Raw genomic sequence first — 25,941 nt, 5'->3', positions numbered from 1 at the left:
ATGTTAACATTTGCTTAATGTTGATATGGAATTTGAAGTCCTTCAAGATAGTATAAATTGATAGACAAGCTTTCATATATATACAGCATGGCTGGAGTACAGCTGACTTTATGATGTCTAGACATTAGACATTTAGCTCTGAGTAAGACTGGGTATTTCTGGAGTTGGATTCATCTGGTCTGTCTTAAAGCTTAGGATGAGATGAATGAGCTGAGTGTACATATTTCTGTACTTTGACTAGAGAAGTTGACTGGTTCAGATTTAGACACTGAACTTTCAGAAGACTGAAGCAAAGTGAGAAGAATCCTTTGTGAGTTTTACCTTCAAATCAATGTCCAACAGGCACCCAGTAGAATTTGTGTTCACACGCCTGTGGGTAGTTTTTATTCCTGCATTTTAAAATGTAGTACCATGGTCATTGTACTCCATACAAACACACCCACACACAGATACACTGGCACTATTAAATGTATTTTATTAGAAGAAATTGACACTAACATGAGCTGTTAGGAGAGGGTTTCTGTTATGCCAGCCATGTTGTTTTAATACAGGATTAGCAACATTTAGAGCTATCCATCCCTCCTAAAATAATTTTGTGTTACAAAGAAAGAAACAGGGGTCTTGCCAGGAGATCTAGGTTTCCCACAATCTTGGGATCAGTCATTCAATTCATCCAGTCCAGTCTTTGAGCATGCAGCAAAGTCAAAAAGGTGAAAAGCAGGTTAAATACAGCTTAGAGAGTTGTTAATATTTATTTCCCACTTCACTGTACTGTTACGTCACTTCTGTGCAAAAAGATAAATGCTTCAAATCAGCAACTGACAGGAGAAAGGGAAGTCAAAAAGCAGGTGAAAGATGCTAAGAAAGGCGAAAGAAGTGAAGTCTGACTCTTGCTCTGGAACATGAACTCTAGTGCTTTATACCACTGTGCTCTGTACGCCCTGAGTCTGGCAGCGCTTGTAAGTAACTGCATGAAAAAAAAGCTTTTACTTCATTGTTTTTCAATAATTGTTCATTTTCTTCTTGGAGCAGATGGTCAGATACAGCTTTACTTTTTGTATGAGTCTCTTTTATTTGCTTTGGATTGCAGTTAAAACAAGGCAAGACACTATGAAAAGTGTGAACAGCGGCAGAAGGGACACACGTTGTAGGATCTCTGTACCAATGCATTTCACTGCTTTCTTACCACACACTCACTAAGGAGAAACAACATAATTGGCAGAACCCCCCTTTTTTGTGTGTAGGCTTCAAAAGACAGTGATAAAGAAGAAGAAACTGGAGGAGAGCTGTTACATCAGAGCAGCTGTGTTTTGATAGAGTTTTCTTAAATTTCAGACTATGCAGTCTTATTAGTTACAATTTCATCTGCCTTGTTGGTAGCATTGATGTTACTTAATACGTGAGCAGCTGAGATGCTACAGGTAACAAATGAGTAGAACCAGCAGGGATGCTTATGGCAGAATTAGAAATAGCCAAATGCATTAAAAAGCCTAGGCGTCTTGCTGATATTTTGCTTTGGACTGATTAGTAAAACAACATTCAGGATCACACAGATATCAGGAAAGGTCTGTGAAAAGTCGAGGAAGGATATTTTCTTTGCTTTTGAGAGTAACTACATTTTCAGCATCTTCCTTTTGTGATCCGTCTGCTATGTCCTTTCCTCTTCCCTGGGAATCTCTTCTCTGAAGGAGCATTTCATGAGGGGTGGCACAGAAGCTTGGTTTTTGTGGGTCAAGAGAAATAAAACACTGTGAAATGACTGAAAAGGCTTTTTACTGATGGGAAGCTGTGGTTTCCTTTGTATCATCTGTGTGACAAACTCTGCTTCCCTGTAGTGGGAGCAGATAAGTCTGATTGCTCATAAGTAGAATATCAGGATCCAGTGCTTATAGTTAAAAATATCACTGAAGGTCTCTGTAAGAACCTGTCCCGTTTACCCAAGAGAAATAGCACTTTCTTCTATAAAGTTGGATCGGTTATAATACGATCATGCACTGATCAAAACCAAATTTATGTGTAAGGCTATAATAAAAATCTCCTAGTGTGTGTTGCATATTTTGTTATAATAGAGGATAGGTAAACAACTCTTATTTGAGCAGAAAATGGTGGAAAACCAGACATCTGTTTTCATTGTTCGTGTAACTTCATAGTATGCTTTCCCTGGAAGAGCTGAACTCAACTTTTGGAGAGGTTTTAAATGTTTAAGAGGCTGACTCTCAACTTCCATAAACTGAGATTTTTTTGCTGTCATTGCTTGTATGGTGCCTACCGTGATGTTAAAAGAATGCAAATATTGACCCATTCTGATGTATATGAGAGAAAACAGAGGAAAAGCATCATTCAAGAAGCAACTTTTGCATTATGTTATGAAAACACTGAGAATAATTAAAAAAGAGAAGTTTACTTTCTTATGTGTGCATTTCATGTCCCTCTTTAGAGCCTGATTTGGAAGAGGGTTTTCTTTTGTTGCTATTTTTTTTTATTTTTACCACATTAACAAGACTTTCAGCAGGGGTGCTCTGGAAAAGGTAAAGATTTGCTTGATTTTCATTGGTTGTGCTAACCCACAACTCCATTTAATACATTAACGGATGGATATAGCAACTGCAAATTCGTATTCTATTTGGAACGTATCAGCGTTTATTTCATTTGTAGTTTAGTTTTCCTCATCAGCAAGAAGATTTTTGTATAAAGTTATTCAGGGGGACAACCTGAAATATTAGCTATGGTCCTCTCAAAAAGATTTTCTATTTTCACTCCTGTTGCACAATTTCTATCATCTTTGACCTTCTAAAAAGGATATTGGGGAAATATCTCTTTCCTTATCTTAAGTCCAAATGGGGTGCAAATATGACCACAAGAGAAGCACTTATACTTTTTCTGAATTATATTTATTCTATAAGTGATAACCTGACCAGCTGGGCAGGACCAGCCAGAGCCTGTCCCATCATCTCCACTGAAGGTGCAGGGCAGACTGGGGAGCATATCACCCTGTCAGGGTCAGGGTCAGGGTCAGGGTCAGGATCAGGCCCAGCAAGGGGACTCGGGGTCAGACATAGCCCAGGTTGACCAGGACATGGCCATGGGGACAAGGATGGGCTGAGGCCAGACTAAGACATCAGCAGGGCCCATGGCTGTGCAGGGCACCACCATCCTGCAATCACCAGTATTGTTGGGGCAGACTTCCACGTGTCAAAGTCCTTTAAAGGTATCTAGTGGCCAGTGAGTTTGTTGTCCAATTTGCTCTGCCTTAGTGAATCGTTATGGATGTTCTAGGAATGCAAAGCTGTTGGAAAATCAGGGCCCACTAAGAGGCCCTGTGTTTGCCCATCAATAACGCCAAAGATAAGTTATCACAGAATCAGTTAAAAGACTAATCCAAAATTGATATCTTCAGATTGGCATGGACTTGGGAAAATGCATTCTGAAATTACCATCCATCTGTTCTTTTCTCCTCCCATTTCCTCTTCTTTCAAGTTCTGTTAACAGTCACCAATATTCACTAGGTACATCCTATTTTTTACTTGAAAGTGGCATGTGCAGATGCAGAATAGTTTCATGCTGCATGATTAGGAACCTTCTCCCTAAATAAACCTTTTTGGGTTATTGGTTCCCTCAAAAAATGGAAAATGAAAACTTGAAACTTCTCAGGTTTCGCAGGGAATTGAATCTAGGCTTGCTACACTCCACATGAACATTTTAACCAATAGACTCTTAAAAATGTGAACAATTCAACTGGTGACAGCAGTTTTAAAAGAAGACACATATGTTCGCTCGGCTTTGTGAAATGGTTGTAGCTACTCAGCAAGGACTACAGAACAGGCATGCCTGCAGATCTCACCTGCTATACGTTAAGTGGCTCTCAGCAAAGTGGTGCTTTACACCTGTCCATCTTCATGGATGTAAATGACCATGAAAAGTGCTAGAACCTCTGCTTCATGTTTCCTCTACTAATTACCAGAATTCAGAAAAAGAAACAAACTGAGTTTGGATTCCTGGTTTGCCTCATCTACCCAGCACAAGAGGCTGCCTGTAATGAAAAAGCCCACATTCATCCACCATAATATTAAACATTTTGTTGAAGACCCTAAAGTAAGATGGGACTTTCCCTCTAGGCCACTGAGAGAGGCATGTCTCCTGAGGACAGCTTAACTCCTAGGCAATCTGAATTGTCCTCTGGCAGTGGTATGCAATGAAAAGACAAGAGGCAATGGGTAAAAACTGAAACACAGGAAATTCCATTTAAACACAAGAAACCACTTTTTACTATGAGAGTAGCCCAACACCGGAAGAAGCTGCCCAGAGAGGCTGTGGAATCCCCATCCTTGTTGATATCCAAAACCCAGCTAGATGCAGACCTGAGCAAGCTGCTCTACGTGACCCTGTGTTGAGCAGGGAAGTTGCATTAGATGATCCCCAGAGGTTCCTGCTAGACTCAACCATTCTGTGATTCTGTGATCTGTGAGCTACAGAGGGAGTTTCTGTAGGGAGGATCTTAAGACGAGTGAATTCCCAAAGTGGCAAACTAAAAGATTTTATGGAGCTTCATTTATTTAGGGATCCTACAAACCAGAAACACTTGTCTTATTATTAGCTGAGTTACCAGGCAAAATTGCTCTGCTGTAATGATCTGTGCACAAGCCTGCGTAATGTCAGTAGCTGTAGTAAGTGGTATTCATCTAACTCAGTGCTGAAGCCCAGATTTAGAAAGTAACCATCGATTTAACAGTTAGGGGAATCCTAGTGAATTAAGTCTAAACCATAGTTCATTCCATCCAAAAGTAAATGTATAAAATAATTCAGCTGATCTATGCACAAAAATGCTAGCTTCTCTCTGTTATCTTCTTGAAAGGAACTTAAGATGACAAGAGCAGATAATGATGTCTTTGTAGATGTGGACACCAAAGGGAGCTGAATCGCGTACACAGACATTTATTCTTGTCTTAGACTCAAGAGGTAGACTCTTGTCTACCTCTATCCCATTATTTGATGCTTCCAGAAGTAGGCAGCAGGGAAGAAGGTAGAAAATGAGATTAAACAAGTAAGTCTATAGATGTTTTCAGAGTAGTTTGGAACCTGATTCTACACCTTGTTTGGGAATAGTATTCAGAGCTGTTTGGAAAGTATAAGGGTCTGCTAGATCTAGTTAAATGCTTTAGAGGGATGAATATATCTAGAACACAGCCTAGGAGTGGAATAAATCTTTTTAGTTTATTTTACCTGAGTTTCTGTCATAGCAGATCTTGCACTCAGTGTTTATTCAAGCAGTGGTTAGCGCTGACTTGAATATAAACTGTGAGAGTATCTCTTAAGGTCAGGACTTCTTGAAGGAAGAGGTAATAATTTAAATACCTGGAACCTGATCAGGCTCATCTTTTTATTTGAGATACATATGGTAAAGTGTTCTCACAAGTCTGGAGACTTAGAAAGAAAAAGAAAAAAAAAAGGTTTCCTGGACTGGTGAATAAGCCAAACAAGCTTTGTTCTTGCCATGAACACTTCAATGAGCAAAGAGAGTTTTCACAGGCAAAATCTAGTAATTTTTTTGCCAGGAGAAATAATTTAGGACCGTGCAAATGGGTACATTTCCTGCCTACTGAGGTTTTTCTGGGCACGGTTCACTGAATCAAGAGAATGTCGTAAAATAATTTTTCAGTAAATGGGTTGACTGTTTTTTATACTGACTAATAAAGCTACTTTCTGCAATAGTTGCTGTACATGATGGGTAGTGAGTTTTTCAGCACAGATGACTTTCACTGCCCCGGGTGAGGATAAGAGGGGAAGAATATATGTTGACATGAGAAGAGATATCAAGTGAGCAAAGATGTTCAAGACAGATGCCAATTTTTTGTCATCCTGCCTGCCATTGCATATCTTAGTGAAGTGGAGTTCAGGGCCTCCCTAGACTACCTGTTTTTACTGATCAGGGCTGACATCACTGAGGCATCCTACACATCAGATCTCCACCTCCACTGGCAGCTAAGGCAATGGCGGGCCTCTGCTCCATCCATTCATAGTTACCTTCCTCTCACATACACCAAACTTCATTCAGCCTTGAGTATGGGGCCCTCCTTTTCATTGCTGCCTTAAACTGATCCATGGCACTGCTGTCTGTCAGTTTGGCAGGAAAACCACATCCTCCTAAAAGTGCAGTAAATGGGAAGCAGACTATCTCCTTGAAGGGCATACATGTGGATACATGCCATTTTCAGTGGCCAGGTTCCAAACCCCAGAAGAGCAAAGGCTGTGCAATTAATCCAGTATTCTCCAGCAGCCTGAGAGCCTCAAGTTGTTAGCCGATATGCAGTTCAAATACTCTGCAGACCAACATGAGATATGGACATTAAGATGGAGGGGAAACACCAGCTTATTGGAACGGATACGATCTGCCCTCTGAATGAACTGAAAGCCAGCTATTTGTTTTCCAAAGTCCCTGAATATTAATCTTCCCTGGGTGGAACAAAACTGAGCCATATGCCAGCCACCTGTTCACCATGCAAGTCTCATCATGAGTTTATTTTCTGTTGTGTGTATCTGTGTCTTTATATGTATATTCACACATACAGAGCACACTGGCACCCGTGGCCAGAGTGTAGAGCTCAGGTGAGAGTGTCTCTGATGACAACTGGCATTCTGGGACTGGGGACCATGGCTATGGTTGGACAAGGCGCATATCGCTTTCTTCGTGAAAAATAGCCATGTGTCCTTCTGCACAGTGGGTACACCCACAGCAGTCATGGTGTGTAACAGCCTGCTGCAGACCATGTCCTTTGGTGGTACTCTGGATGCCTTTTAATTCTCTTGTGGTGTCCATGTAAGCACAAGTCTAAATAAGGACTAAAGCAACTAGAAGGTTCCTGCTGTTAAAAAACTGGGTGCCAATTTTTTTTCTTTACACCAGCATACCAAACCAATAAATGCTTTGGTGCAGTGTTTTTTAACAAAGAAAGGAGTTTTGCCTCCCACCCTGTGTAAAGAAAGGCAGATGGCAGAAGGGAGAGAACAGATTCATTCTTTTTGGAGTGAAGAGGTCATTCAGAAGACAATTTTGCAGTAATTGTATGTGGTTTCAGGATGTTTCTTTGGAGGTTGGCAGGGGCATGTCTATGCTGCGGAGCAAGTGGACTTTGCAGCATGCCCTGCAGTGCTGGGCCCTTCACTCCTAAGAAAAGGAGCCCATCCAAGTGCACTCTGTCTCCCTGGGCCCAGATTTTGGAGGTGCTAAAGTCAGGGTGCAAATGAATCCTGCACTCAAACCTGGGCCCTAGCAAAGAGGTCTTTCGTTATGAACATAGCCAGAGAAATCTTATAAACTTTCCAGTACAGAGCTGTAGCTATCATCCTCCGACAGCTGTACTGCCTAAGGATTTGCTCTGATGTAAAGTAGCACAGCTCAAGTGCCTTTGACAGAGCTCAGCTGGGTTCATCTTACGAAAGCATTGCAATTTATGCAGAGACCGTGGCACCTTTTGACTGCTAAACCCTAAGCTAGTGCTCTGTGTCCTTGACACAGGCTTGTTTGTTAGTTGCAAAAATGAGTCTGGACTTAATGGCTCATGAGATCCTACCCAACCCCTTCTTACTAATCAGCTGAACCTCCTCTCCCTGTAGGTTGCTGGGAATGTCCACCCAGAATGTGATTTTATGACAGAGCTGAAGAAAAAGGAGGCTGAATGTCTGGAGGACTCAGAAGAGCATGGGAATGCAACACCACCAGGTATCCATGTGTGAGGGATGAAAAGAGTGACAGAGAAGTGACACCCTACCAGAGTCATTCTGCCAATGTCACCCTACCACAGCCATGCTGCCAATGTGCATGTTTGAGTATTTTACTTATTGTCCCACATCCCTGTTCTCTGATCAGCTCTTCTTCCATCTACTCCCATTCCTTTCAACTCTTTTTTTCAACATTTTTTTCACATTCAAATATGAACAGTCAATCTATCTGAGTGAATCCTTGTGTCCTTGTCCTATTCCTTCCCCAACTGGATGCTATCATGGCATCATGCTTGGTACGTGAGGGTGTGTAGATCTTTAACAATAGGGTAATCCCTTAACAAGTACTCTTTGTTTCAGCATCACTCTCCCTCCCATTTCCACAATACATTTTCATTTATTGCATTATGTCTGAAAACCCACCCCAGTCTAACACAGGGGGCCTAAGTAAAGCAGATTAAATAGTTCTCTGGAGGTGTTTATTTCTCACTATAGAATAAAAATTGTAGCTAAGCTATTTTTATAAGATATGTAAAGGGTGGAGGGTCAAAGATTAAAAAGGTTTTTTATTATATTTGATGTTGCTCAAATATAATTATGCTTAAAAATATATTACACTTTCTGTCTGAGGTTGCAAAAGAACTTGGGACAAATTACTGTGCTGGCCAGAGGCTGATGCTGGAGAGACTCTTGCCTTACCGTGCCCAAACATCCTCTTTCACTTCATGAAGGAGCCAGGTGATGTGCTATCGTGGTTGTATTCCTATTGTTGTGTTGCATGCCTGGCAAAAGCATTTCTAAAAATGGGGGGTGAAGACAGAACATTGCAAGTTCCTGCTCTCTAGGTGGATCAGAGCATTACTGCAAAGACTTCAGTAGGATCTGAGCGAGCTTAGCAGTTCTTCTCATATTTTAACCATTATCCATAACTGGATATAATCCTGTAGTCTGTGATGAGGTCCTGAGCCAAAGAACACTGAAATCAATAGAATGATTTCCATTGGTTTCCATAGGCTTTGGGTTCAGCTTGTTGAGTGAGTTTTCTAGAGCTCACATGGGGGTTGCCTATGTGATAACTCAAGCATGAGGCTTTATGATATTTATGCTCTGATTAGTGTGGGATGAAATGAAAGGCAGAGGAATGAATAATGTGACTGTTCTTTAAGACCAAGGTTGGAGACACAAAGCAGAATTTTGTCATTGAAATAGCATGTGTTGGGTCAAACGCAAGACTGTGCAAATTATTGCCTTTGTGACTGCTTACTGTCTGGGTGAATATGGCTAGGAACAAACTGCAAGCCAATAAGGAGGAAATGATCTTCCAGGAAAGACCTAGATTTGGCAGTTCCACAAGAGAAAGAAACTGCAAAGCCCAACCTCTGCCTCACCCAACACATGCTAGTTATAAATGAGGATAAGGAAAATCCCTTTCATCTGTGCAGATTCATTTCCTGCCCTGGGATTTATCTGACTCATAAATCTTTTTATGGAAACATGCTATCCTCATAGAGCAAACTGCTTATTCCAGCCTCTGATCTGCAAAGAAAGAGTAAGCCCCAAGGAAGGTGGGAGTGAGAAGGGCTACATTAGAGGGGTGAGTGCTGAACGAGGCAGAAGTCTGATGGAGCAGCACTTCCCAGTCTTCTTCAACGGACTTCCTCGTCCCTGATACGATTTCTTCCTTCATCCTTCCTACCTCTACCTCTGTCACCTCAGTTCTCTCATTTCTTCCCATTGTTTGTCTCCAGACAAAGTGAAAAGTTTTGTATCTGATTACCTGAATATACACATGCAAAATGTCCTATCAACTCGGTGAGATGCTAATGGAGATGATCCTCTCCTGGTATAACCTTCGTACCAGCAAGAGATCTTCTCCTGGTTTTTATTTTCTGTGTTATGTGGCTCTTCATCGAAAAACATAAGTGCTTCTGTTTCAGCTGGGATAGTAAAAAGGAACTGCACAAAGAAAGGCTGGTCTGACCCATTCCCTCCCTACTATATTGCTTGTCCAGTAGAAGATGAGATTCCACTTGAAGAAGTAAGTTTAATTTAATAAATACAAGTGAGTGGGGTGCTGGTGTTATAGGATTCCTTTCTATTCCTGAAGACCACTGGGCAGGGAAACTCAGCTGAAGCTGAAATTTCTTACCAAGTATGGAATGTAATTTAAATTTTACTCTAGTCACTTATTTTAGAGAATTACTAAGGATGTTTTATTATTGAGGTATAAGAGTGTAATAAAAATAAAGCCAGCTGCAAATTCCATACAAACATGCAGTTCTGTTGAACTTGCTTACAGAAATAACAGCTAGAGATATATCACAAATTGTTCATAAAATATGAATTAAGACATTTCAGTAATATCAGTCAGCAAGATGATTTTGTGGCATCACAGCATCAGTACAGCAAATGCGCTGTCACACCACCACTATTCCAAACTCAGCAATATCTAAGGACAGGAGAAGTTTCTGGTTTCTCAACCTGCCTAGCATAAAATATCTAATTCAACAAGAAAATAAAACCAAAAAATGTTTCAAAATCTACATCTCTGTAATGCAGATCAGAATTTGACATATTGCTTCAGTTAGATTTGCACAATTGGTGATATTTAGAGTTTATTTGTACAGGGGAAAAAAAAGTGCTTGATCTCTAACTAATAAGGATACAAATATATTTTATAAATGTGTTTAGCTTCCCATAACTCCTCTTTCAGAGAAAAGAAGCAAGCCAAAATACTATATCATATTTTAATGAAAAATATTGCAATCCTGAAAATTATTATGGTTACATAAAGCCTCTTTTGTGATCAGGTTTTGCTGTCTTATTAGATACTGTGGAGAAGATGAGGAGTAACTCAGTGGAAAGAATCTGAAGAAACCTCCACTAAGTTAAAACTGATAGAAAGGAGGTAGAAATAACTTTAAGTGATTAAAAATTAGTTTCCTAGTCTAACACTAGATCTCTACCCTTCCTCTGTACAAGTTAAACATGCACTTTTGTCTTTATATGTACAAGTTAGGTGAATACTATTCTTTTTTTGTCCACTAAAGAGAGAATGATAATAACATTTATATTGTAGTTGATAAAGTCCATTCAACTTGCTGGAAATAATTTAGTTTATATCATCATGGGGAGATTTCTCTTGTCTTCCCACTACTTTTGGCCTGACTACTATCACGCTGTTTAACTCAAAATTCCTTTCCAGTCTCTAAGCCACAGTACCTGCTGCTCTCCGTAAATAAACACACTGAAATGCAACTCTTCTCTTTCTTTCCTTCTTTTATTGCTTCCTTACATTTCTGGTGTAAAAACAATCTTAAATGAGTCTATGGATTTTTTTAGTAGTAACCCACGTTTTATCTCAAGGTAAACTCTTCAGTTGTAGGTTTATCCACGTAAAGATTTGATTCTTTTCTGTGTTTTTCGTCTCTGATTTGTAAGTGGAGGTTGCCAACTAAGGTCAGCCTAACACAGCTTTGATATGTTTCTTATAGAGTGGTGCCTTCCAGACTTACTGGCTAGCTTTGTAGCTCTAAGGGACTTCTCTGAGCTCTGGCTGGAATTGTGCATAGTCAGGTACATGGGTAATCACAGTTCATCCATCAGACAGAAAAGGCCACTATGCATGTTATCCACATCACTTAACTTCATCAAGCTCAAAAAATTATTGTGTAAGTCTAAGCTAATCACTATATGGTGGATCGATATTAATGCTTTGGTCAGGGTCAGGTGTGAGCTTTTCAAGGAGTCTCTTGAAGGAGCTCTTCGTTATCCCCACTTACTGCATTGACACTGAGGGGTGCTCTCAGAAAGGAGGAGTTGGCTTCCTATGGATGAAACCGACCTGGAAGACAAATGCAGGGTGCACCTAGTGTGCTCTGACCAAGAATAAAAGTTCAGCCCATGGGATTAGACTATGGCTAGTCAGAAATGCACACAACATGGATGTAGGGTCCTCAGCACCAAAGGTTTCGCTCTGCTAAACCAGACCTATTGACCTGCACTTGTTAAGGCAGGTGTAGTGGCAGATCCTTTTTCTTGCTGACAGAAAGTGAGTTGAATTGACTTCTGGGGGTGCTTGCTTCCCTTCATTAACTAGAAAAGAAACAGAATAAGAAGAAACAGGATTGTGTTAACAATTAAACAATACAGTCTTGTGGCCATGCCCCCACACTGCTTATTTTACTATAGACTCAGCCGCTCATACTTAGGCAGCTAATTTTTAAGCACCTAAAATAAACAAAATAAATCCTACCCAACGTCAGCCTTATAATGCCTTATGTGATACTTAAAGCTCAAAACAAGTATCTGCCCTTCCCCATAGTGAACTGTAGCAACGTATTGCATAGCTGCGCAGATTTTAGGATATAAGAACTTTGAAATGGGACCCAAGAGACAGACCATGTTAGATTGAAGGGGAAGATATGCAGCCTAAAGCTTATTCATTCTACTTTCTGCTTCCACGTGTGATAGTTGAGGTCAGCTTATCCTCACTCAGAGATCATGTCTGATAGAAGTGCTATTTAAATAGAAATGGATTTTGATTGACATTCTGTAACAATTGAGTTTGGAAGCAAGAAGAAAGAGAAAAAACAAAACAAAACAAAACAGGAAAAAAATCACCAACACAATAAAAATGGCAAAGAAGAATAGATGGCAAAATTGTAAGTAAGGAAGCAGAGGGAAAGTGGAGAAACATAAGGAAAGGCTGACAGAATTCTGTAGTCATCGTGCAGCCAGCTGCCAGCAGGATTGTCCTACTAGTGCTGTGGAGAAAACATGGTATAAAATGCAGTGCTTATAAAAATGCATAAGAGTTTTTACAATGCCTTTGTGGAAGACTGGCTTAGTTTTTTATGGGTTTATGAATGAGCTGGAAACCTGATCAATACCTGTTTCTTTATTAAACCGGGCTATATCCATGTAGCTATGGAAAGGGTCTTCGCAAAAGAAACATAATGAGTGATTTCAGTTGAATTTTGCTGTGGGATTAAAAGGGGGAAAAAAAGGCAGTCAGGGATGGGAACAGATTGAAAGCACCAAACAAAGCAAAACTGCCAGAATCAGTAAAACAGCTGTCATCTGGCTGCAAGTTATGTGACAAATAATTCTCTTCTTTTATAGCAATCCTACTTTTCTACTATGAAGATCATCTACACTGTAGGATACAGTGTATCTATCACCTCACTCATTATTGCCGTGACAGTTCTTATTGCATTCAGGTATGCAAAGTTACCTGCTCACATTGATTCTTTTAATAGTTCTTAGTATCTTAGACTGTATGAGACAACATTGGACATAACAAAGTAATATAAATAGAAATCCAAAAGAATAAAAATAAAAATTTCCAGCCATACTGGTTTAATAATATTAAATTGAGGCTAGAAATGAAAAGTGATCAGAGTGAGCCAGATATAAGAAGAACCAGAACTGGGAAATAAACCCTGACTGTCTATTGGTAAAAGTCAGCAACTCACTTTGATCCTAAATAACCAACAGATAAATTTGTTTGCTTTAGCTGGAATGAAATAATTTTTTATAAACGTGTGCTTGCCTTTTATGGCTTCAGTGAATTTTATATTAATAATAAGAATATACACAAAGAACTCCTTTCTGAATCAATGTTCCTGTGGCACTGTGTATATTACTATTGAAACTTTTACAACTAAAGACATGTTTTGAAAGTTAGGCTCTGAATTTGGCTACGTTTGGTAAGATTTCTTTTCTACTGAACTATCCAGCTATTAGGCATTTTCAGGTATAATTTACAGTATCTAGAGTAAAATTGATTGTTTATTTTCTCATTTAATGTAAGTTTGATGTTTGCTGCCATGTAGGATTTATTTTATTAACTTTTGTTTATTTCTTGTATTTGTGCAGGGCAAAAAAGAGTTTTATTATTATGCTGTGAGAATCAGGTTTCTCTGGGGAAAGTTTCTTGATCTCTGTTGGTTCCTAGCTCATGTCTGGAAGTCAACAGATATGTTTATTGACATCTGCTCTGACCTCAGGAAAACAAACCAGCCCAAATAAGGGGAAAGAAAGAAACAATGGACATAAAGAGACTTAGCAGTAGGGAGGAAAAAGTTATAGTTAACAATGGGGTTGGCATTTGAGTTCAGTAATAAAATTCTGCACGCTCTAAGTGAGCTTTAAGATTAGGTGACCCTGAGATTACTGGATCTGGATGGAATTCAGCTTTTAATGGGGTTCTTTGCTAATTAGCTAAAGTCTTCGGCTCCAAATGAAAACAAAGTTGACGCTGTATAACTCCTCCAAAAGTCTGCATTTAATAACAGTCAAAAAAATTAATCTGAATTAACTGAACATGAGAATTTAAAGTAGATGTGCCAAATTGTTTTAAAGCAATTATCTGCATTCAGTTAATTCATGAGAGTAGCTTTGGTAAATTAAGGAAGAATTCTTTAATTCTGGATAAGGCTGTCTGCACAGGGATTTAGCACAATTTAACTCACCCGTGGCATTTTGCTGTATAGAAAATCTTGCTAAGTAATTATTACCCTGTTCATTGAGAAAACTGTCTAGTTAGTCCAGGATATGTATGCATGTTTGTTCTTGGGAGTGGTTTAGCCACAGTCAGAATTGTATCAGTAAAGATCATTCCTCAAATGCCGGTTTCTCTTGGCCCCAAAATAATGCCAACCAAAAGCCTGGCTCAGGCATACTGAACACAAACTAAAACTGAGATTCTCGGAATCTGGCGGACCAGAAACATCACCAGGGTACCGCCTAACAAGGAAGGAGATTAAGATGTAGACTGTGGGAGAATTGCTTTACATGAGGAAGGTTTCTATCTCTGCCTGCTTGCAGAGAGCTGAGTGGATGAAAGTGTTCTTTCCTGGAAGTACCTGAGACGAAACAAGGACTTATTGCGTATTTGAATTACTGCCAGGACAAGTCAGTTAATTACCTCAGAAGGACATTTCTTCTTTTCTTCCAGGAGGCTTCGCTGTCCCAGAAATTATATCCATGTACAGCTCTTCTTTACTTTTATCTTAAAAGCTATTGCCATTTTCATTAAGGATGCTGTCCTTTTCCAAGAGGAAGACATTGATCATTGCAGCTTCTCTACAGTAAGCACATGAAAAGCAGGATATTGTGGTACTTGATGTTTTTTCATACCATCGATATATGTTTTCACTTTTCATTGCTCTTTTTTACTAGTTATTTTTTTTCCTTCTAACCTGGTAGTGAAAATTATCTAATTCTTTTATTCAGTACATTTTACCTCCATAATTTATACCTCAGAACTTCTACATTCTGAATGCATCAATTTGTGATCCTGTAGTACTCTAAATCAGATATAGACTTTGCCATAGAAAAAAGTAGTATCATTACACTGCTACGCTTCTATAATGTGAAGCCTAAAATGGAAGATCTCTGAGTACCTCATAACACAACTTTTAAAAAATGTTTCTTCTGGAAATGTTGGATTTCATGTTCCGACTGTAAGCTCTGAATCATAAACCACAAGACACTCAAGGTACTAGACAATCAATTTAGCTTTGGTCCAGCCACAAATATTGGCAACATGGCAGTGGTTTTCAAACAGAGGTTTTTGGGATGATTCTTCTGCATTGCTCATGGCCACACAAAAATTTAAAACTGAGCTTAAGTAGGAAAGTGAAATATGATGGGTCCTTGAACATACTTTTGTCCAAGGGCTATGGAGCATTTGACTCTACTTGTATAAGCTACACTGAAGGCAGTGCATTTGTGGGAGAAATGACATGCTTGGGAGGCCAAGCTTGGCCTCCCAAGCATATCTCTAGCATAGAGATATAAACCAAAATACAGTGGAGATTCCAAGCTATTATAATGGTTAAAGCCTTACTATTCAGAAAGCCATATTACATTTGAAGTTTTCCCTTTAAATAGGCATGTAATTGTGAGATCTTTGTAGATCTCAGCCAGAATTACAGATGCCTACTCCCTCTGCAAATCAAACACGTGTATGGACAAGTACTGCGAAAACTATGACTTTCTTGTTCCCTAGACTGAATGCAAGATCTCAGTTGTTTTCTGTCACTACTTCATGATGACAAATTTCATGTGGCTGCTAGTAGAGGCTCTTTACCTAAACTGTCTACTACTGTCATCTCTTTCTCATGGAAGAAGATATTTTTGGTGGCTTGTCCTCTTTGGCTGGGGTAAGTAAGGCTTTTACATGAAATTAATAAAAGGCAAGATGTTACAAAAGTCTTTATCCATCCCATTAAAAATACTGGATGTGGAATCTAGTCTGCCTAATTGAAGTGCCCCACTTGGGCATTGCTTTGATTTTATTTTTACATGCATACTAGTGAGAAGCAATAAAGTTTTTTAAATATGGCATTAAAGTCCCTATGAAAGAAGTGGAAAATTAAGTACATTTGGGAACCCACAGAGAGAAGTCCAGTCCACTTAAACTTTTTCTCCCCATCGAAAACACAGATTGCTCTAAAGAGCTATCTCAATCACCTAAGCTAGGTGTACTTTACTTCAGTTCATGCAAGAATATTGTTACATAGTCTTCTTCTGAGAGTGGGTCCATCTGGAGGCACAGCAGGCATTTTTGTAGTCCTGATATTGCTACAGCACATCTTTTGCATTGGACAATTGTGTGAATAAAGGAGCTCTATCCACTAAATAACAGTGCCGGCATGAGACAGCAACATCTCCACTCCTTTTTCTTGTAGTCTGCAATAAATCTAATTGTTCTGACCTTTGTGGTGACTTAGAAATCAGAAATTAAGTGGTTTCCCACATAAAGCAGCTGCATAAAGGAAAAAGCAGAGAACTCCCTCCTGAGGATATGTGACAGGTGAATGCACTTGCCCAGGGGAATTTTTGGTCAGTTCAGGAAGGCAATCCATGCATGGTGCCACCAAAGGTTAAGGTTGGCCTGACAACTGAACAGACTGAACCACTTTTTGTGTTTTAGGGAGACTTCAAGTGCCTTTTTAAGAAGGGGTAAGGTAGGCTGCATCACATTCTGTGTTTGTAAAGTGGTGGTATTACTATTATTTAAGATTTGGTAAATTCTATTCCCCAATATTTTGTTATGCGAGAAGCACACTTACTAAATAATACTGGGTTTTAATGTGCTATCTGCATGCAAGTGCTAACTTCAAGTGAGTTCATACATGTGAATTGTGTTCGTTCTAGTAAGAGGTTGCAAGTTCAGTCCTCTGTGGCAGAACTAAATCACGTGCAAAGTGTGTGCCTTTGTATCTTCATAGTGATGCATGATCAACAAACAGTCAATGCCTTCACTTGTTTCATTCCATCATGGGTATTAGGAGATTTTTTTGGATGTTTATACCGTGAGTCTAAAGCAATTCCTGTTACATGGACAGGCCACAAAGGGTAATTCCAGTTCTGAAAATGAGTGATCTGTATCATCACAGCAGAGTTTCAGTGGACAAGATTTGGATTAACTGATGAAATTAGACAACCACAGTTTTTGTTTAACTAACAGGTTTTCCAACGCTTTTCACACTTATATGGATATTAGCAAAATTCTACTTTGAAGACACAGCGTAAGTCATTGTTTCCTACATTATTCTAGATTCCTGGGTTATATTTTTAAAATAATGATAGTGATGAAGGCTTATGTAATTTCAAATACATGGGAAAATAATATCAGCATATTACCCACCTTTCCCTACATCACTGATTAGTGCCTGTGGTGGAGTTCTACATTTCCATTCCACTATGGACATGATGAATGGGGATTACAGTCTCCATTAAAGTATATTATGTCAATGATATTGTAATTGTGCAGGGGATCCTTCCCAGGCACCTGAAATATTTATTTGTGCTGCAAGAAAAAAAGATACTCTAATGAGATAAAAAAAGTAAGGAAGAAAAATTTTAGGAGTTTCTGCTACAAAATACCTTTTGATGTTTCTGAAGCCTGGAGTGCTCACTATTTTACACAGACAAAATGTTTCATGTCTTAAATAAGTGTCTTTGAAGAAAAAAACTATATCTTTCTATCAGTCATGGCATCATCTGTTTAAGTTTTTTGTCAGAGTTGTTGCATCCATGGCTGTCACTTAACACATCGAGATCACTATTTCTTTTTGAGAAGAGTAGGATAATCTGTAAAGAGTATGTCCTGTTCAAAGCAGAGTTTGAATATTTGGATACTTGTGCTATACCTGCACTTCCACAAAAATATCTCTCTTCAGATTTTCACTGGCACTGCTAGGTGGTGTCTTAATTTTAGTGATTACATACACATCTTTTCTAAACTTACTGTTATTTTCTCAGATGCTGGGATATTAATCAAGGCTCTCCATACTGGTGGCTAATCAAAGGACCTATTATAATTTCTGTTGGGGTAGGTACTTCTAAGTTTGCCAACATTAATTAGAAGAAAAAATACTTTTAAATTAGAATCTGGTTACTGTTTGCTGAAATGTCATTTGAAATAAGGAAGTGGAATGGTAGAATTTCTACTGTAAACTTGTCTACAGTCAATGCAAACTAAAAAGAGGCAGAGAACTGCCCCCTCCCCCCAAGCAAACATCCTTCAAAGAAATGAAAGTTTTTATTGAATTGTCAGTTTGGTTGAAATTAATGGTGGGTGAGAGGTTAAGCCATCCTTACAATATTTGAAAACACATGTTTTAGCCTAAGAGTCCAGAATAATCCATAAATTTTAAAACAAACTTCCAAGGGCAATAGGTTTCTGTTCATAGGTGATAACATTGGTAATAGCTCTTGATCCTGACATTTATTGAATAAACTGATGGGCTTTAAATGACTATTGTGTATGATTACTCCCACATGTCATTAAACCCAAGTAGTGTTTGAGAAAACAGCTAATGGATACTTTCTCAATATATTAAAAGCTTAATTTAATTGGAGGACAGATGCATACAAATAAGGCATATATAGGCAAACCATGTGAATGAAGAATTTCAAGTTGAATTCTGGTCATAGTTTGCCATGTTTCAATAAAATATTACATTTCCTTCTACCTCCATTATTTTTCCCCCGCTAGTGCTCATCTGACATCCACATTTGAAGTCAAAGATTCAGGGGATTGCAATGATGATTTTTCTGCTGGAATGTATTTAAGGCATCACTGATTTATAAAATGAGATTGGACTTTCTGGTAAAATGTGGACATTCTTAGACAAAATTAAGCATTCAGCCTCACCTAAAGAAGAGCTGGTGTGTATGGACCCATAGAAATGGAGAAACTCTCTGATTGTGGAAAACTGAGCAGCTTCACAGACTTTGATAAAGCTGTGCCAAATTGCAATTGTAGAAAATTTGATCTGCAAGTTAGGATTGACCCTAGCTAGCTTTGGAGCTGAGCTAATGCTCCTCACTTCTATTCAGCGTCAACAAAGAGAAATATGCACTTTTAGTATGTGATTCATCTGACATAACAGATGTCTACATTGGGAGGAGATGACTCGTCCCCAGGTCCACCTGAGGCTCTACTGGCTATCCTGGCTGGCTACATGACTACAAAGGGAGAACAGGGTGATCAGCTCAGATGCAGACAAGTCACTGTAGATACCTATGTTTAGTTAGATGAATTCTACTAATAATGTCGAAAGTTATTAGCCAGAATTTAATGCAACAGCCATCTCAAAAGAGAATCAAAATTATATGAGCTACAAAAAAATAAAAAGAATCATACAAGCTATTGACAAAAATAGTGTACTTAACAAAGTCAAATTCTCAAGATTTCATCTTCAGCTATTTCTTTAAGAAGGAATGCAACCTATTGAGATGCTTGAATGCCGCCAACAGGAATGACATTAATAATCTTAAACTGGTCTCACTGAAACTACACAAATTACATAATAACTGAAGTAAAAAACCAGATTTTCATTGCAAAGTTTTACATGAGAAAGTAACCTCTTCTTTTTTTCCCTAAAAAATATTGTGAACAGGTCAATTTTGTCCTATTCATCAACATCATCAGAATTTTGCTGAAAAAACTAGACCCTAGACAAATCAACTTCAATAACTCTTCTCAGTACAGGTAGTGTATGGAATTAAAAAAAAATTATCAATTATTTTAATCATAAAAACTTGTATCATCTTTTCTAAAATGAGAAGCACATGTCCAGTGTCACAGACAGGCTCAGTTTGGCTGGCATTAAATTTTAGAAATTCCTAACTTTATCCTATTCTCAAGGAAACTAGTCAAAGGATGAGACTCATCTCACCTAATAGTGACCACCTAAACATGTTGTATTCAGATCAGTTCAGATTACCTTCCAATTACAATTAATGGAGAGACTAGGAAACCAATAATTGAATCCACTTCAGATCTCTGATTTAGGGTAGGATGAATTACCCTCTACAGATGCTTCTTCCTGTACGTGAACTATAAAGGGAGCCTGAATATTACTTCGTCTGTATTACAAATAAATGTCAAATTTTCAATGGCTTCGATGGGGCAAAATATATTCTACTCTTTTGTGTTTTCCTGAACTGTAATCTCATTCAGAAAGACAGAATGTCAAAATACCATAAGAAAAGCCATGAACATGGTATTGCCAATAAGGCAATAAGCATCAGAAATCTATTTCCAGCTAGTTTCTCATTATGCTTTCTGCCCAGCACTGTACTCCCAAGAGATATGAACTTCACATGCAGATATTTAGATCATCTTTTTAACTTCTGTTCATTACTGTTGCATATTGCATGCATTAGTCTTTACTCAGGAAAATAATATTACCTTACTTCTTCTCATGTCCTGTACTAGACGTCTCTCAAGGTCAACTCTGCTTCTAATTCCATTATTTGGAACCCATTATATTGTCTTTAACTTTCTTCCGGAATATACCAGCCTGGGGGTTCGACTTTACTTAGAGCTCTGCATTGGATCTTTTCAGGTAAAATGACTGCAGAGGCTTCAGTTCCTTCTTAGTCAATTTTCTAATTTAATCTAGTGTTCACGTGACAACCAGTATTGCACAAAAAGTCATTGGGTCCTGAAGCTGGTGTCTCCTCACAGAGTTCACGGTTCTTTGCTGAGTTACAGTATCTGAAGATGTGACCTACAACCTATCTGGCTGTAGGCTAGACTGTGTATTTGCAGATTTCGCAAATACAAGGCCAAGTCTTTCAGATGCACGTGTAAATTGGATGGTGAGTCACAGTCAAGCATGGAAAGCTTCTTTGCTACCAGTGGGGTAATCCACACACTTTCCCTGACTTCACTGACAAGATCAAGCTGATTTGGGCTGACATTAAATTATCCAGGGGCAATCAAAGCTGTAGGTCGAGCCGCCTTTCAAATTCTTTGGCAAAGAATAAATTGATAGTCAAGCATATAAACACAGAATAGTGACTGATGCACGTAGCCCCGTGCAGACTACTGCCCTGAGGAATGCTACATGCTTTTCCCTGCTGGATAGGCAAAATATTTGGTGTACTTTGGATGCCCCCAGCTGCTCTGAATTGATACACAGGGTATGGACAGCTTGAGGAGCTTGGTGCCAACTAGAACAGCTGCTGGGGCTGCTCTGATATACCCTGCAGGTGGCTTTGCTACGTGAGTTATGAGCAAGGCAGCACCCAGCTGCCCTTTGCTTTCCTCCGTTTCCCTGTGCTGCACCTCAGAGTGTACAAGAAGTAGCTGTGGGCAATCCTACCAAACCTTACAGGGGAGCATATCTCCCTCTGAATGGTTGCATGGCATCATTTGTCAGTGAGCATCACTGAAAATCCAGCAGTTGTGCTGGTTTAGTCCTCTTGAGGATTTAATCCATTGTGTCAATTCTGTCCAATATACCCTGCACACCTTAATCCTGACCTTCCGTACTTGGAGATGGCCTTCATAGAGTTAATTAACAACATAAGGAATAAGTAAACTGAATAAAAAGGTGAGGTGTTTAGCTGGTATCTGATCACATAGGTCCATTGACCTCCTAGGATTTTCCTGGGTTTATCTGAGTTCAGAATCTTAACAAAAGTATTCAGTAAGCCAGAATTTGATCTCATCTGATATACTGCAAAGACACAGAAGTTGACTGGAAAGCTGTATGAGTTCCATACATGGATCTCCTTCCGAAGACTGTTTCCTTACTGATTTGCACTGTGTAAAGAATTAGCTCAGTGTGTTTGGCTGTAGAATAGACCATACTTTTGTAAGCATAATGTGGGAGAACTTCAGTTGCCATATCGTCTGTTCTTGTGAATTCATATCACCTTACTGAATTTACTTTGGTGAAATGCCACTAACTAGTTGATTATCTGGCTGATCAGCTTTACTGGAGATACATAAGGACTTTTCCAATTTATAACAATACTCAAATTTATAATGATAGTTATTAATTCACATACACAGTACCATCATGAAGTCAGATAGTGCAAGTGGCTTTTCCAAACTGTGCTAACACTCAACCTTTTTTATAACTTTTTTTCCAGGGTTTTATTGTAGCAGTTCTCTACTGTTTCCTGAACCAAGAGGTAAGGGACCTATATCCTTTACAGTATTGCTTTCACTGGCAGATATATGAAGTTAATAATCAGTTTCATACAAGCAGATAATCAAATCTTTTAGTTTCTTAGGATTATCTGTTAACATGGGAATCAATGAAGTTGAATTTTATTTCAATTATCTTCATGGGAATGAAGCCATCTAGTGGAGAAATGAACTTTTACTACTTTGCTAGTCCATCAAGCATTTTTTACCCTTTGTGCACCTTTTTGTACTATAGTGGGGCTTGGGAAACTCACGCTAGGTCCAGACCTGAAAGTACAAGCTGCTGCAGTGATGCAAAGAGATCTCCAGTTACTAAAAGTCTGTAATTAAATTGAAAAGAATTTAAATTTATGCTGATTGTCCCATACCAAAATATTATTTTCTAATGTTTTTAATATGCTCATGAAGCTTCCCAGTATTTTTTCACGTGGATAAATGTCTTTTGCCATTTAGAATATGTAAGTCAGAATTTTACGGTCGATGGGACAGGAATCATTCCACTTAGCTTAGGTAGCCAGGTCCATTTATATAGTCTAGAAGTTGTGGTAAGGATGCATCTTAAATTAATTATATAGGCAACATAACAGTTTATCCTCCATATTTTAGAATGGGTTGAAACCCTGGAATTTCACCCTCTTTCCTGACTGCAGGGTAGCTGAGATGGCTAGAGTATGACTGGGATTCGCTTCCAAACTACATTAAGAGTCTCCTGGTTTCTACCTGCAGCTCCTAAAAAGGGAGGGCCTCCTGATTGATGTATACTACCCCACAGGCCATCCCCTAGGGTGTCAAAGGTGTGTTTAGGAGGTGAATCCTGCCCTGAATCATCACAGTCAGTGAAACTTAGAGAGAGATTGAAATTACCAAGCACAATTGTCTGTGTTAGAGACAGCTGGCCCCCTATAGACTCCCTGGGCTGTATTGACTAAATTGCCATTTTCCAAGTTTAAAGTCTGGGGCTGATTAAGCTTGCAAACAGTGTGTAAGTGTCTACGTGTGCCATGGTCCACACTTACTTGATAATTTTGTCATAAATTTCTGAAATATTAAAACAAGTGTCTTCAAATATGTTAACACTTCTTAGTCTTTCAGTTGAGTTTACGGCTATGAATTGTTGACTGCTCTAATGATGCTTGTGCTCAGTTAACACTCCTGTTCACTAGTCTATTAATAATATTAATCTCTTTTGATAGTAGACCATAGCTTTACATCCAGCTTGACATCCCACACATACAACAAACAACACTTCAATTTAGAAATTTCCTTCCTATTAAACATCTGGGAAGGCACATTCCTAATGAGAATCAGATGTGAAAGCAGGCTTTAGCGGCTGGTCTAGACCCACTGTATGTTTCTATGACCATGTCAATGCATGGTATACATAGTTGTCAAGAACAGAAAACAAATGTCTCCTGATTGCTGATGGCCTTGACCTCATGGTCTTAAATAGCAAAGTAGTATTATTTCTCAGCCACAAATTGGTGACTGTCGATTAAGAAACTTGCTGCAGATTATACTTTTCTAGAAACAGATGGAAACAAGACAACATCTCTTAACAACCGAGGAAAAGCAAGCAATGTGGAGAGAATTTGTTTAATTGTGTAGGCAATGTTGGTGAGACCATTACCGGAATAAACTTTCAAAGGGATATTTAAAAAAAAAATGGGACAAGATATTAAAAAAAGCTGAGAAAATATTCTAGTGGTGAGAAAATGTTTTACAGTGCTGGAGTTAGAGACTTCAAGCTCTTCTATTTCTCAGAATAAGATTGAGGTAAGTTGACTATGCATAAAGATATCAAAGTATAACTACTTTGATGGGAGAAATTTACTTAGTGCTGAGAGAATTTTTAGCTCAGCAAAGGAGGGTGGACTGAGGATCACCAGGTGGAAATAGAAACCAGGAAAATTAAAAATGGAAGTGGGACTTTTTTTGTTTATTTAACTGTGTGACAGGTCTAATAATAAACTTTGATTGTTGGGCCCATAGTCATTAAGTAGGAACACAGAACTGGGTGGACTCACATAAAGTATGTCCTTACTTCTTGAAAGGAAGAGTGGGGTTCATTTACTCATTTCAACATGGGAGGCCAACACTGAGATAGCCACACTAGACATTTTCATCAGTGCAGAGGGATGAGCATGCTGAGACAGGCTAGATAAAACATTATTTGGAGGATCCTACTTTTTTCTATCAGCTAGAAAGGGAGCCCAGAGGAACTAACTTGGACTGAGATGTCTAAATTTTACCCTTCTCTAGCTACCATTTCTATCTTTCCTCTTTCCCACCGGTCTACTCCCAAGCAGTATTTAACCACTAAATAGCATTCTCCTTTCATTTCAAGGTACAAACGGAAATTGGCCGGAGGTGGCATGGTAAGAGATATGGACTTATGCCAGTGTGGAGGAGGACAAGATGGACTGTGCCGTCTAGTTCTGGAGTAAAAATGACCACATCTGTGTGCTAAAGATGGCCTCAGGATCTGGAGTAATCACATATAAAAGCCCTATTAGGAAAATACAAACAACAAACAAACGAAAAGACCCACCAAGCGTAATGGTTGCAGTTTATACTGAGCAAATTGGAGGAGGATCCACTTCTGCAGCAGTTCTGCCCATCAGACTTCTTTTGCAGGACAAGCATTGCAGTGACATATTAAACACTGACTGGCTGATCACAATAACGCTCTCACTGGTATACTTTGCACCACAACAAACACAAAAATCACCTCTTCTTGGTTCACTTCCTGTGCATTTTCACTGATGAACCATATAGCATAATGTGTCTAGGGAGTGGACACCAGTAGTACCCTTCAGTGACACCACAGATGACCAGCTCTGGAAATTGGTATTCCATCCTTATGCAAAGGGAAATAGAGTCTATCCAGCTTGTTCAAGCTTTGTTCCTTGTTTTGATTCAGTAGACGTGCAAATAAGAAGTCAAATGTCTTGTTAAACTGCAACGCAATGACTAAAAAGTCTCTTATATTGTCTTTTTATATTGTCTCTTTAGGAGCAAAAAGATCCAAAGTTCACAATAAAAACCAATACACTCATGTTCCAGTGTTATTCCAGTAGCTATAGGTTAGAAAATTTTTCATAGCCAAATAGCAGAAAGTGGAGGTGTCGGGAAGGATGAGGCTGTGTAAGATAATCATTAAGGAATGACTGCTCTTTGCAAGTAAATTAGAAAGAAAAGCAAACTTCTGCACAGAAACAGAATGAGACCCATGGGAGATGGACTAGGAGACTGCTAGGAATACTGCTAAGTATTTTCTTATGTGTGACTGTTTTTGCTCTCCAGTGTTGTAAAATATTCAGAAACTTGAAAATAAACTTGCATTCCCAGTGTTTGTACTTGAGGGGTTTTGTTTGTTTGTTTGTTTGTTTGTTTTGTTTTGTTTTGTTTTGTTTTCCCTCCAATCGTTGTTGTAACCTGAAGAGTAATGGATTGATTAACCTTTTTGATGGGAACATCAGGGCACGGAAAGGATCGAAGAAAGCTAAACTGTACCAAACAGTGAGGACTATTTGACCAATACATTTTCACCCTGCTCTTCTAGACATTCCAGTGACCTGCCAAGTCCAATTAAACAACAGAAATGGTAATAGAGAAAAGTGGACTTGCCTTCCTTTTTCCTTTGCTGTATCTGGGTAATTACAGCTAACTTGAAGTGGAATGTTATGCCATCTAGTTTCTATGTAAAAGCTGACTGCCAAGGAGGAGTCTTCCCCTTTCCATTAAAAAAAGTGCTTTTG

The 25,941-nt window shown here is 38.9% G+C and overlaps 2 protein-coding genes across 2 annotated transcripts in view; both read left to right on the top strand.

Moving 5' to 3' along the window:
• Positions 1-25,941, top strand: part of AQP1 (aquaporin 1 (Colton blood group)) — a 414,009-nt gene that overhangs the window by 52,180 nt on the left and 335,888 nt on the right. The window lies entirely within an intron of this gene.
• Positions 903-24,627, top strand: GHRHR (growth hormone releasing hormone receptor). The gene is given in 13 exon segments (XM_075495497.1): positions 903-959; positions 7,612-7,717; positions 8,347-8,454; positions 9,654-9,754; positions 12,841-12,938; positions 14,678-14,810; positions 15,734-15,887; positions 17,198-17,258; positions 17,995-18,064; positions 19,638-19,729; positions 20,459-20,588; positions 22,126-22,168; positions 24,476-24,627. Coding segments are annotated over 13 exon segments (1,305 nt in total).

The sequence above is a fragment of the Mycteria americana genome, chromosome 2 (assembly GCF_035582795.1).
Source record: "Mycteria americana isolate JAX WOST 10 ecotype Jacksonville Zoo and Gardens chromosome 2, USCA_MyAme_1.0, whole genome shotgun sequence".
NCBI lineage: Eukaryota > Metazoa > Chordata > Aves > Ciconiiformes > Ciconiidae > Mycteria > Mycteria americana.
Note: the sequence above shows the minus strand (reverse complement) of the source record. Positions and strands in the feature narration are given on the sequence as shown.